The sequence below is a fragment of the Miniopterus natalensis genome, chromosome 1 (genome assembly GCF_054644295.1).
Source record: "Miniopterus natalensis isolate mMinNat1 chromosome 1, mMinNat1.hap1, whole genome shotgun sequence".
NCBI classification, from domain to species: domain Eukaryota; kingdom Metazoa; phylum Chordata; class Mammalia; order Chiroptera; family Miniopteridae; genus Miniopterus; species Miniopterus natalensis.
In genome coordinates, this window is record NC_142081.1 from 58,043,679 (window position 1) to 58,057,555 (window position 13,877).

At 42.9% G+C, this 13,877-nt stretch overlaps 1 protein-coding gene across 1 annotated transcript in view; it reads left to right on the plus strand.

The window, feature by feature from the left end:
• CDAN1 (codanin 1) overlaps positions 1 to 13,877 on the plus strand; it is a 31,776-nt gene that overhangs the window by 3,044 nt on the left and 14,855 nt on the right. Inside the window, exons 9-20 of the mRNA XM_087821978.1 lie at positions 183 to 272; positions 938 to 1,013; positions 1,568 to 1,773; positions 11,162 to 11,282; positions 11,415 to 11,561; positions 11,646 to 11,812; positions 12,169 to 12,256; positions 12,501 to 12,590; positions 12,766 to 12,820; positions 13,055 to 13,188; positions 13,269 to 13,372; positions 13,639 to 13,797. Coding sequence (XP_087678104.1) covers positions 183 to 272; positions 938 to 1,013; positions 1,568 to 1,773; positions 11,162 to 11,282; positions 11,415 to 11,561; positions 11,646 to 11,812; positions 12,169 to 12,256; positions 12,501 to 12,590; positions 12,766 to 12,820; positions 13,055 to 13,188; positions 13,269 to 13,372; positions 13,639 to 13,797 — 1,437 coding nt within the window. The remainder of the gene's footprint in view (positions 1 to 182; positions 273 to 937; positions 1,014 to 1,567; positions 1,774 to 11,161; positions 11,283 to 11,414; positions 11,562 to 11,645; positions 11,813 to 12,168; positions 12,257 to 12,500; positions 12,591 to 12,765; positions 12,821 to 13,054; positions 13,189 to 13,268; positions 13,373 to 13,638; positions 13,798 to 13,877) is intronic.

Consider the following 13,877-nt stretch of genomic DNA (forward strand, 5'->3'; position numbering starts at 1 on the left):
GCTGCTGGGTTATAACATTGTCATCCTGTAGGGAACTTTGGAAAACATAAGGAATGGGGCTGTGGGTAGTCCTGTCCTCAGTTCTTCTGAGCTAGGGAAGGTGCTCTTGGGATTGAGTTAGATCAGCTGGGAATGAAATCAGCTGTGCCTTAGTTCATCAGTCATTCTTATGTGTCTGTCAGAGATGTATTTTATGAGGTACTTCGAGAGTGGGAAGATCGCCATGAGGAGCCTGGCTGGGATTTTGAGAAGGGCTTGGGCAGCAGGATCAGGTAGGTGCTCAAACACTGGTCACCTTGTCTTGCTTGCTTCCAGCAGGGAGCAGCTTAGTGGTACTTGGGTAACTGGAGGAAGGCCTTTCTCCCACTGCTTCCGGCCTGAAGCTGTTATCCTATTCTTAATCTCTCCAGTTATTGACAACTCTGCCTCTCCTCGGGGATTTGTCTCTCCAGCTCCTTTCACTCAGAAATTACATACTTGTTCTGTGGTGGTGAACGCTTGGAAAAATGCAAAGCTCTTACTCCTGTTTGCTTGAGTTTTGGCCCAAGTTACTGGTTAGAGCCTTTCCAATTTCTATTTTCCCCATTGTCTGGTTTGGCAATTCTGATCACTTTGCATAGCTACATAACTAGGATGCAGAAAGAATATCTTCTGCCCAGTGATTTACCTTCCTCCTGGGTCATGAAGCTCACTGGCACTCATTGAGGATTGATGATTAGAGGAGTGATGTTATTTCTTGTTTGGCTAAATGTATCTTTAGCCTTGAAGGGATCTCACTACTGACGAAAGTGTCCCTTACCTTTTCCTACTTTCTTGTGCTGGCTATGGCAGAGGTCTGCTCAGAGGGCCTGGTAAAGGGCTGAAAGTCCCAAGGTGGTTCTCTCAGATCTAGCCCCTTCCTCCTTCCCTCACACTCTGTTCCTGCTTCATTCCTCAGAGCCATGATGGGTCAACTCTCTGCAGCCTGCAGCCACAGTCATTTTGTTCGGCTTTTTCAAAAACAACTTCTCCAGGTAATAGCCCTAGCAGGAGATTAATCTACAGTGAACAGTAGGCATTACAGACAGCCAAGTAATGGCTGGCACTGTGGGATAGTGGGGGCAGCCAGGCAGGTCCTGGGCTGGAGTTCAAACAGGAGTTCTGCTTCTTGGGTAGTGGTTGAAACTCAGGCAGCAGAGAGGAGTGAGGGCGCTCTCTCAACATGCCCTGCACCCCCACCTCCCTGGGCCTCCTCTCACACCCCTTACCTTCCTACCTGCCTTCAACCTCTCACTACTTTCTGACCCTTGAATTCTGTTGTGGTAGAAAGAGTGTGGGCTTAAGACTCAGATGGGCCTGGTTTTAGATCCTGGCTTTATTGACCCTAGGTAGATGTTTCATCTTGCAGTTGCAGTTTCTTCACTTGTAAAACAAGAACATAACCCCTACCTCAAAAAATGTATCTGTGGCACCAATAAAGGGTTGGCATTCCATAAATGTTTATTACTTCCTCTTTATTTTGTTCAATCCTTCTTTCCAAAAAAAAAAACTTATTGTTTTTTTATTTCTCTCCTCACCACTGCTCCAGATGTGCCAGAGTCCTGGTGGTGCTGGGAGCACAATCTTGGGTGAGGCTTCTGATGTGTTAAGTATGCTTGGAGCTGACAAGTTGGGACGGTTGCGGCGCCTACAGGAACGGCTTGCAGCCCCTCAGAGCAGTGGTGGTCCCTGCCCACCCCCGTCCTTCCCAGGCTGTCAGGGATTCTTCAGGGACTTTATTCTGAGTGCCAGCAGGTAAAGGTTCCTATGTCTTGCGGTGAGTGGGACAGAGGCCAGGAGAGGGTTGTCTTCCCAGAAGGGCAGATGGTTCTCTCTCTCCTTTGCCTAGAATATAACAGGGTGGGACTGGTGATACCTGGGCCTCCTTCTAGCTCACACTTTCTGCCTCCGTTTTCCTCTTTTTTTTTAATTAAAAATTTTTTTCTCAATTACAGTCAACATTAAATATTATATTAGTTTCAGGTGTACAGCAGTGATTAAAAATTTATATAACTTATATAACTTACAAAGTGATCACCCAGATAAGTCTATTACCCACCTGAAGCCATACATAGTTATCACAATACTATTGACTATATTTTCTATGCTGTACTTTACATCCCTGTGACTGTTTTTATAACTGGCAATTTATACCTCTTAATTCCTTTACCTTTTTCATCCATATCCCCAACATCCCTCCCATCTGGTAACCATCAGTTTGCTCTTTGTATAATTTTGTTTGTTTATATTGTTTATTACATTACATATATAAGTGAAGTGATATGGTATTTGTCTCTCTCTGACTTATTTCACTCAGCATAATACCCTCTAGGTTCATTTATGTTGTCACAAATGGAAAGATTTAATTCATTTTTTTATGGCTGAGTAATTTCCATATACACTATGTACCACATCTTTATCCATTTGTCTGCCAATGGACACTTAGGTTGCTTCCATACTTGGTATCTGTATATAATGTTGCATTGAACATAGGGGTGCAATACATCTTTTTGAATTAGTGTTTTGGATTTCTTTGGATAAATACCCAGTAGTGGAATTGCTGGGTCATATGGTAGATCTTTTTTTATTATTATTTTTTAATATGTCTTGATTGATTTCAGAGAGAGGAAGGGGGAGAGAGAGAGAGAGAGAGAGAGAAACATCAGTGATGAGAGAGTCATTGAACGGCTGCCTCCTGCACACCCCTTACTGGGGATCGAGACTGCAACCCGGGCATGTGCCCTGACTGGGAATTGAACTGTGATCTCCTAGATTGTAGGTCGATGCTCATCCACTGAACCATGTGGTCCGGGGAGTAGTTCTATTTTTAATGTTTTGAGGAACCTCCATACTGTTTTACATACTGGCTGCACCAATTTACAGTCCCACCAAACAGTACATGAGGTTTCCTATTTCTCCACATCCTTGCTAGCACTTGTTTGTGTCTTAATGATAGCCATTCTGACAGGTGTGAGGTGGTATTTCATTTTGGTTTTAAATTGCATTTCCCTGATAATAAGTTAACTTTCAGCAGCTTTTCATATGTGTATTGGCCATCTGTATATCCTCTTTGGAGAAAGGTCTATTCAGATCTTCTGCACATTTTTCAATTGAATTGTTTGGGATTTTTTGGTGTTCAGTTATATGAGTTCCTTTTATATTTTGGATATTAACCCCTTATCAGGCGTATTGTTGGTGAATACCTTCTCCCTTTCAATAGGTTGTCTTTGGGTTTTGTTGATTGTTTCCTTTGGTGTGCAAAAACTTTAGTTTGATGTAGTTCCATTTGTTTATTTTTTCTTTTGTTTCCCTTGCCCCAGGAGACATGTCCAAAAAAATATTGCTAAAAGTGATGTCATAGAGTTTATTGCCTCTGCTTTTCATCTAGGAGTTTTGTGGTTTCAGGCCTTACATTTAAGTCTTTAATCCATTTTAAGTTTATTTTTGTATATAGTGTATGAAAGTGGTCCAGTTTCTTGTTTCTTTTTTGCATGGACCTGTCCAATTTTCTCAGTACCATGTAATGAAGACAGTCGTTACCTCACCATATATTCTTGCCTCCTTTGTCATAGATTAATTAACCATACATGCATGGATTTATTTCTGGGCTCTCTATTCTGTTCCATTGAGCCATGTGTTTGTTTTTATGCCAGTACCAAGCTGTTTTGATTACTATAGCCTTATATAATTTCATATCTGATAGCATGATACCTCCAATTTAGTTCTTTCCCAAGATTGCTATGACTATTTGGAGTCTTTTATGGTTCCATATAAATTTTAGAATTATTCTAGTTCTGTGCGGGGGGAAAAAGCCATTGATATTTATAGGGATTGCATTGAGTTTATAGATAGCTTTGGGTAGTATGGGCATTTTAACAATGTTGATTCTCCCTATCTATTAGCATGATATATGCTTCATTTATTTGTATCTTCAGTTTCTTTCTTCAGTGTCTTATAGTTTACTGAGTACAGGTCTTTTACTTCCTTGGTTAAATTTATTCCTAGATATTTTTTTTGATGCAGTTGTAACTGGGATTTTTTCTTAATTTCTCTTTCTGAGGGTTTGTTATTGGTGTATAAAAGTGAAGCCAATTTCCTAATATTAATGTTGTATCCTGATTCTTTACTGAATTCATTTATCCTAATAATTTTCTGGTGGAATTGTTAGGGTTGTTTGTATAGAGTATCGTGTCATCTGTAAAAAATGATAGTTTTACTTCTTCCTTTCCAATTTGGATGCTTTTTATTTCTTTTTCTTGTCTCATTGCTGTGACTAGAACCTTTAATACTATGTTAAATAAAAGTGGTGAAAGTGGACATCCCTGTCTTTTTCCTGATGTTAAATAAAAAGCTTTCAGATTTTCACTGGGGTATGTCGAGTTATTATCTCGCTTTGCTGAGAGTTTTTATCATAAATGGATGTTGGGTTTTGTCAAATGCTTTTTCTGCATCTATTGATATGATTATATGATTTTTATCCTTCATTTTGTTTATGTGATGTACCACATTAATTCATTTGCAGATAGTGAACCAAACTTGCATCCAGGAATAAATCCCACTTGACAATGATTATGATCTTTTTAAGTTATTGCTGAATTCAGTTTACTAATACTTGTTGAGGATTTTTACATCTATATTCATGAGGGATATTGTCCTATTTTCATTTTTTGTAGTCTTTTTTGTTTTGGTATCAGGATAGTGCTGGCCTCTTAAAATGAGTTTGGGAGTCTTCCTTTCTCTGTTTTTTTTGGACTAGTTTGAGGATAGGTATTAACTCTTTGAATGGTTGGTAAAATTCACCTGTGAAGCCATGGTCCAAGGCTTTTGTTTGTTGCGAGTTTGTTGATTAATGATTCTATATTAGCCGTTATCAGTTTGTTCAGATTTTCTGTTTCTTCCTGGTTCAGCCTTGAAAGTTTGTATGTTTCTAGGAATTTATCCATTTCTTCCAGGTTGTCCAATTTTTTGGTATATAATTATTTGTAGTATTTTCTTTCTTTTTTTTTTTTTTTTTTTAATTAAATATGTCTTTGCCCTAGCTGGGTTTGCTCAATGGTTACAGCATCGGCCCACAGACTGAAGGGTCCTGTGTTTGATTTCGGCCAATGGCACATACCTCAGTTGCAGGCTTAATCCCTGGGCCCAGTCCCAGTTAGGGCGCATGTGGGAGGCAACCAATAGATGTATCTCTCCCACATCCATGTCTCTCTCCCCACCCTCCCCACTCTCTCTGAAAAGCAATGGAAAAAATATCCTTGGGTGAAGATTAAAAATAAATAAATAAATATATCTTTATTGATTTCAGAGAGAGGAAGGAAGAGGGAGAGAGATGAAATATCAGTGATGAGAGAGTCATTGACTGCCTCCACTGGGGATCAAGCCCAAAACCTGGGCATGTGCCTTGACCAGAAGTCAAACCGGTGACCTCTTGGTTCATAAGTTGATGCTCAACCACTGAGCCACGCTGGCTGGACTGTAGTAGTTTCTTATAATTATTTGTATTTCTGTGGTGTCAGTTGTCACTTCTCTTTTCTTTCTGCTTTTATTTATTTGAGCCCTTTAATTTTTTCTTGATGGTCTGGCTAAAGTTTTATCAATTTGTTTATCCTTTCAAAGAAACAACTCTTGGTTTCATTGATCTTTTCAATAGTTTTGTAGAGTTAATTTCATTTATTTCTGCTCTTTATTATTTCCTTCCTTTTACTCACTTTGAGCTTTGTTTGTTTTTTCTTTTCTAGTTCCTTTAGGTGTAAGGTTAGATTATTTATCTGAGGTTTTTCTTGTTTCATGACGTAGACCCTGAATTTTTCCTCATAGAATTGCTTTGGCTGTGTCCCATAGATTTTTTTGTGTTTTTTTTTAAATCCTCACCCGAGGATATTTTTTCCATTGCTTTTCAGAAAGAGTACAAGCAGGGGGAATGGACATCGATATGAGAGACACATTGATTGGTTGCTTCCCACACTTACCCCACCCAGGTTGGGGATGGAGCCTGCAACTGAGGTACATGTCCTTGGGCAGAATTGAACCCAGGACCCTTCAGTCTGCCGGCCAGTGCTCTAACCACTGAGCCACACCGACTAGTGCCCATAGATTTTTTTTTTTTTTTTGGATTGTCTGTGTCTTCATTTTCATTTATCTCAAGGTATCTTTTGATTTCTTCCTTGATCTCATTGTTAACCTATTCATTGTTTAGTAACATAATTAAGTCTCCATGTTTTTATGTGTTTTTCATTTTTTTCCTGTAATTATAGTTTCATGCCATTGTGATCAGAGAAGATTTTTTTTTTTAATATATCTTTATTGATTTCAGAGAGAAGGAAGGAGAGGGAGAGAGAGATATAGGAACATCAATGATGAGAGTCATTGATCGGCTGCCTCCGGCACGCCCCCGACTGGGAATCAAGCCCACAATCCGGACATGTGCCCTGACCGGGAATCGATCCCCGATCGCCTGGATCCTAGGTCGACGCTCAACCGCTGAGCCACTCCCGGCCGGGCCAGAAAAGATCTTGATACGATTTCAATCTTCTTAAATTTATTGAGACTTGTTTTGCGGCCTCATATGTACTCTATCTTAGACTATGCTCCATGTGTACTTGAAAAGAATGTATATTCTGCTTTGGGTTGAAATGCTCCGAAAATATCAATTAAATCCATTTGGCCTAGTGTTTCATTTAAGGTTGCTGTTTCTTTGTTGATTATCTGTTGGGAAGATATATCCATCGATGTTGATGGGGTGTTAAACTCCTGTACTGTATATTACTGTCTCTCCCTTTATGTCCATCAGTATTTGCTTTATATATTCAGGTTCTTCTGTGTTGAGTGCATAGATGTTTTCAAGAGTTATACCCTCTTATTGGATTGATTTCTTTATCATTATGAAGTGCGCTTTTTTGTCTCTTGTTACAGCCCTTATTTAAAGTCTTTTTTTGTCTGGTAGAAGTATTGCTACCCAGCTTTTTTTCATTTACATTTGCATGAAAAACTTTTCCATCCCTATACTTTCAGTTTGTGTGTTCTTTTGATCTGAAGTACATCTCTTGTAGGCAGCATATGTAATGGTCTTGTTTTCTTATCCATTCGGCCACCCTGTCTTTTGATGGGAGCATTTAGTTCATTTATATTTAAAATAATTATTGATAGATATGTAGTTATTGCAGCATTTTATTATTTTCTGATTGATTTTGTAATTCTCTGTTCCTTTCTTATTCTCGTCCTCTATTTGTATTTTGATGATTTTCTATAATGTTGTATATGGGTTCCTTTCTCTGTATATCTTGTGCACTCTTATAGATTTTTGGTCTGTGGTTAACGTGTTTCATATATACCAAGCTATGTTTATAGCAGTCTCTTTTAAGTTGATGGTCATTTACGTTTGAACATATTCTAAAATTACTACAGTTTTTACTCACCCCCCCCTACATTTATGTTTTTGTCATTCTTTTTTACTTCCTTTGTGTGTGTGTGTGTGTGTGTCTATTCCTTATTGTAATTACACATGACCTTCCTACTTTTGCCTTTTCACCTTTGTACTAGCTTATAGTTGGTTTATCCACCACTTTGTGTCTTTTGTCAGTGAGAATTTTTTTCATATGTTTTTCTTATTCTTTTATCTTTTTTTCTTAAAGAAATCCCTTTGAGCCCTGGCTAGTGTGGCTCAGTTGAGTGTCATCCTGTGCACCGAAGGGTTGCTAGTTTGATTCCCAATCAGAGCACATACCCAGGTTGTGGATTCGATCCCCAGTCAGGGTGTGTGTGGGAAGCAGCCAATTGATGTTTCTCTCTCTCTCCCTCTCCTTTCCTCTCTCAAGTCAATAAAAACATTTTAAAAAAAAAACAAAAAAGAAGTCCCTTTGACATTTCTTGTAATACTGGTTTAGTGGTGATGAACCCCTTTAGATTTTTTTTATCTGGGAAACTCTTTAATGTCCTGTGATTCTGAATGATAGCCTTACTGGATAGAGTAATATTTTTTCTGGGTCTTTGCTTTTCATTACTGTGAATATTTTGTGCTAATCCCTTCTGGCCTGCAAAGTTTCTGTTGAGAAATCAGCTGAGTGTCTTATGGGAGGTCCCTAATAGGTAACTAACTCCTTTCCTCTTGCTGCTTTTAAGATTCTCTGTCTTTGCCCAGCCGGGCGTGGCTCAGCGGTTGAGCGTCGACCTGGGATCCAGGTGATCGGGGTTCGATTCCCTGTCAGGGCACATGCCCACATTGTGGGCTCGATCAATGACTCTCTCATCATTGATGTTTCTCTCTCTCTCTCTCCCCCTCCTTTCCTCTCTCTGAAATCAATAAAGATATATTTTTAAAAAAAAAAAAAAGATTCTGTCTTTAACCTTTGACATGTTAATTATGATGTGTCTCAGTGTAGACCTCTTTGGGTTCATCTTGTTTGGGACTCTCTGCTTCCTGGACTTGTATTTCTATTTTCTTCATCAAGTTAGGGAAGTTTTCCATCATTATTTCTTCAGATAGGTTTTTAATTCCTTGCTCTCTGTCGTCCTTCTGGTACCCCTGTGATACTAATGTTACCCTTGATGATGTCCCAGACACACCTTAAACTATTCTAATTTTTTTTTTTTTTTTAATATATCTTTATTGATTTCAGAGAGAGGAAAGGAGAGGTAGAGAGAGAGAGAGAAACATCAATGATGAAAGAGTCATTGATCAGCTAGCCCGCAACCCGGGCATGTGCCCTGACTGGGAATCGAACCCCGATCGCCTGGATCCTAGGTTGATGCTCAACCGCTGAGCCACGTCCAGCCAGGGATCTAATTTTTTTAAATTCTTTTTTCTTTTTGCTGTTCTGATGGGTATTTTCCTTTACATTGTCTTCCAGATCACTGATTCAGTCCTTTGCTTCATTTAATTGGCTTTTGATTCCCTATAACATATTGTTTATTTCAGTTATTATAGTCTTCATTTCTGACTGGCTTTTTTATAGTCCCTGTCTCTTTGTTGAAGTTCTCATCAAGTTCATCTGTTCTTCCCCGATGTTTGAGCATTGTTGAGCATTCTTTTTTTTTCTTCTCTTGGTTTAAAACAGCCAATCTCTGCTTGGCTTCCTCTCACATGGCCTTCTTGCCCCATTGGGCATTCTTTTTTTAAAAAAAATTTTATTGACTTTTGAGAGAGGGGGGAAAGAAAAAAACCAATGTGAGAGCGCAACATCAGTTGGCTTCCTCCTGCACACCCCCTACCAGGGATTGAGCCTGCAACCCCTGCATGTGCCCTGACCAGGAATCAATCTGGCAACCTTTCAGTATGCAGGACAACACCCAACCAACTGAGCCACACTGACCAGCGCCCCACTGAGCATTCTTATAGCCAGTGTTTTGAACTCTGTATCTAGTAGATTGCTTGTCTCCATTTTATTTAGTTCTTTTGCTATAGTTTCCTGTTATTTCATTTGGAACATGTTTCTTTGTCTTCTCGTTTTGGTTGCCTCCCTATATTTGTTTCTATATATTTGGTAAATTTGCTACATCTCCCTGTTTTGGCATAATGGCCTTATGAAGTAGGTGTCCTGGGAGGTCCTGTGGCACAGTCTTCCCATTCACCTGAGCTATGTGCTCCAGGGGTGTACCTTGTGTGGGTTGTGTGTGCCCTCTTGTTGTAATTGAGCCTTGATTATTGTTGGCCCATCAGTGGGGTAGGACTGACCCTCAGTCTGACTGGCTATGAGGGCTCGCCATGACTACAGTGAACAGCTTTTGTGTGAGGGTTGACCCCACAGAGCAAGAGTCACTTTAAAAGTGCTCTGGGATCAGTCAAGTCCCCCTTTAGGTGTGTTGTTTGTTGACTTGTTTGGCTGGTGCACTGTTGTGATCTGAAGCCAGCTACCTGGTGTGTTGGTTCTGGAGTCTCTTAGGAAGGGCTCTGGTGCAGGCCAAGGTCAGCTGCCATTGTGCTTGTCTTGGAGCTACCTGGTTGCAGCTATAACGTGATGTTTGATTACCACTTGTGCTGGACTTAGCAGTGCTTGGGAGAGGCTATGCTGTGTATTCTTGGCATTGGCCACTTTGGTGGAGCTATGTTCCCATCTAAGACTGGCTGCCACTTATGCCAGGCTTGGGACCACCTGGTGGGAGTTAAAATGCAAATTTAGATCAGTTGCCACTTGTACCAGGCGTAGGGTTGCTTAGCAAGAGATATAGTGCACACCAAGGCCAGCCTCTGCATATTTGGGTTTTGTGGACGTTTGAGAGAGTTTAGGGAAGTCTATAGCGCAAGCCAAGGCAAGTCACTTGTGTGGTAAAGCTGCTGGAAGTGGCTCAAGCCAGGCCTTCGAGTAGGGGTGGGACCAGGTCTCAGGGAATCACCAGGGCCAGTAAATCATGTTACCCAGCAAATGGAGAACACAGATTTCCAGCTGGGTGTTGGGAGAGCTCAAGAAAGGAACAGTACCTGCCAGGGTTTCTTTCCCTGGACAGAGGTGCCCTGACTTCTCCCACTCTAACCCTCACCCTGAAGCTAGTCAATTCAATTCCTCCCCATGTCCCTGGAGCTTTTCAAGCTGCTACCCCTGTTCTGGAGCCAGAGCGAGTGAGTTTGTGAGCAAGTGAGTCTGTGTACTGGCTCCTAAAGAGGAATGCCTGGGACTTCAGCAGTACTCTGTCTCACTGGGATGCAGTCCCTGCTGTTTTTCACAGCCAGAAGTTATAGAGACTCTTGTTGGCACTGGTAGCCTGGGCTGGGGAACCTGGTATGGGGCTGTGGAGGTCCACCTCTCTCTTCAGGGTGGACCTCCACAACTGAGATAACCCTCCTGATTCTTAATCTCCACTTGTGGCCCATTTAGTATCTCCACCCCTCCTGACAGTCTCAAAGTGGCTTCTTTATATCCTTAGTTATAAGACTTCAGTTCAACTAGTCTTCAGGTGGTTCCCAGTGATGATTGTTCTATAATTTAGTAGAAATTTTGATGTGGTCATGGGAGGAGGTGGGGCACAGTTTGCCTACCTCACCACCTTAAGATCTCTCTCTCATTCTTTCACCCATGTGAGTGACCTCATTGCTCCTTGGCCTCCTCTCTCAACACCACTGAGCCTTCCTGTCTGGAGTACCTCTTCTCTATTCTGGTTCTTATACCTATTCCAGTGCCTTTTTTTTTTTCTTTCTTGCTCCCCTTCCTAGTTTCCAGTTTAATCAGCATCTCATGGATAGTCTGAGTTTGAAGATCCGGGAGCTCAATGGCCTTGTCCTGCCTCAGCCTGAGCCTAGTGATGAAGATGGAGAGTCAGATGTGGACTGGCAGGTTAAAAGCAGAACAAGGGAGTGGAAGGGATTGTGACCTAGGAGGGAAGGGATATTTTCAAGAACTTTGTAACAGATTTGGGGTTTTTCTAGAAGCCTTATGCTTAGGACTGTTTACTTCCCTGATCTACAGGGTGAACGGAGGCAGTTTGCTGTGGTGCTACTCAGCCTGAGGCTTCTGGCTAAATTCCTGGGCTTTGTGGCTTTCCTGCCATACCGGGGGCCTGAACCACCCCCAACCCGTGAGCTCCAGGACTCCATTCTGGCCCTGAGAAGCCAGGTGAGTAGGGGCTCTGGTATCGAGGGTGCTGGGAGGAGCCACAGAGCCCTTCGGGACCTGCTGACTGAGTTTTGGCCCTGCCAGGTGCCCCCAGTCCTGGATGTACGAGCTCTGCTACAGCAGGGGCTACAGGCCCACAGAGCAGTGCTCACGGTGCCCTGGTTGGTGGAGTTCCTTTCCCTGGCTGACCACATTGTTCCCATGCTGGACTATTACCGCAGCATCTTCACTCTCCTACTACAACTACATCGGTGAGTAGAGAAAGGGCAAGGCTTTAAAGTGGTGTGGGGTGAGGTTGATGTTTAAGAAGAGAGTTTTGCAGTCTATGCTTCCTATATGGTACCATAGCCATAACCGACCCTCAGAGGAGAGGCTGGGTTTGCTCCATAAAAAAAGACACTGGGTAGTTATTTGCCCTTTTCTGTTCCCACTGTGGCCCAGCTAAGAGGGAGTACAGATCAGAGAAGGGGCACTGAGGAGATTCTGGTTGCCTGCAGTCCCTTTTGGATCTGCTTTTGAGAATTACCATCCTAGCCATAGCTTTCTTTTACTTCATTTCATTTCTTTCTTTGCACAAATTCAGTTGATACCCTCATTTACCTTTTAGGAACTTGGTTTTGTCAAAGGAGGGTGAAGGGGAGATGTGCTTTCTCAATAAGCTGTTGCTGCTTGCTGTCCTGGGCTGGCTTTTCCAGGTTGGTGGAGTGAGGGTCCAGATTTGGAAAGGAGGGGGGCAACTACTGTGGCTGGAGATGGGGAGAGGGAGAATGTCTGAGTCTCATCAAGGTTGGAGCCAGAAGATGAAGGTTCAGAAGGAGGTATGGGAATTACCATAGTTTCAGAGGAAGTTTGCCTAAACCCTGACACCATGAGGTAGGTAGGAGATGTGGTGAATCTCCAGTGCTAACTGCAGCTTGTACTGCTTTAATCTCTCTTCAGATTCCCACAGTCCCCGAAGACCTGTTCTTTCTGGAAGAGGGTCAGTTGGAGGTCTTTGAGATGGATACAAAAGCTTCAGAGCATGGTTTGGTGAGTGTTGGGGTCCAGCCAGAGCCATAGGGTCCACAGGAATAAAGGGGTAGGCTGTCTGAGGCCCAGCAGGAGACAAGCCAGGATAGAGACTGAACTCTCATATAATTTCTGGCACACTGGGAAGGAAAAGAAGCCTGCCTGCCTTCCCAATTCTGGCTGTTCTCTCCCCTAGGATGGCATGCCTGTGGTGGACCAGCATCTACTCTACACTTGCTGCCCCTATATCGGTGAGGATACTTGTCCCCCCACCCCCAACAATGGTCCTTAGTCCTTGGCCTGTCCCTTTTTGAGTACCCAAAAGGCACTCCATGGGCCTAACACCATAATGTGTTGTTTTGTTCTTAGACACTCCCCAGGTGCCTCAGCCTCTTTGCTTCACAAATGCTTAAAGTCCAACATGCTTTGGGCTGGGGGGGCAGGGGCAGGTTCTAGAACTAAGTATTTGGTCTTCCCTGATGCAGGAGAGCTCCGCAAACTGCTAGCTTCATGGGTATCAGGCAGCAGTGGGCGGAGTGGGGGCTTCGTAAGGAAAATCACCCCCACCACCACCACCAGCCTGGGAGCCCAGCCTCTCCGGACCACCCAGGGGCTGCAGGTGAGGGGCAAGGTGGAGGCAGGGGGCCACTCAGTGGGGAAAAGGGAAATCCTTCACTGCACTGCTCCCTCCTCCCATAGGCACAGCTGGCTCAAGCCTTTTTCCACAACCAGCCACCCTCCCTACGCAGGACTGTGGAGTTTGTGGCAGAGAGAATTGGCTCTAATTGTGTCAAACATATCAAGTGAGTATGGGTTGAGGGGTTTAGGAATGGGGGTGTTGAGGGTCCCAGTCTCATTCTTTTACCATTTTTTCCCTTTTAACTCCTAATACCTTGTTGCCAAACTGAGGAAAGTCAGTTGCAGGGGGTTGGGGAGGAAGGGTCGGGTGGGGGAGGCTGAAATTGCTAACTTTCTTTGAAGTTAGTTCTGACCAGATTTCCTTGAATTTGCAGCCCCTTTCTGATTCAACCCTTCCAACTACCTCCAAACATTGCTGTCCCTGCTACAGGGCCACGCTGGTGGCAGATCTGGTGCACCAGGCAGAGTCACTTCTTCAAGAGCAGCTGGTGACGCAGAGGCAGGAAGGGGGAGATCCAGCCCAGCTGTTGGAGATCTTGTGTTCCCAGCTGTGCCCCCATGGGGCCCAGGCATTGACCCAGGGGCGGGAGTAAGAGACACCAGTCTATTTGGACTCTCTCCTCTTAGCTTATATTTTTCTGCCTTTTTTTCTCCCCTCACACTCATATC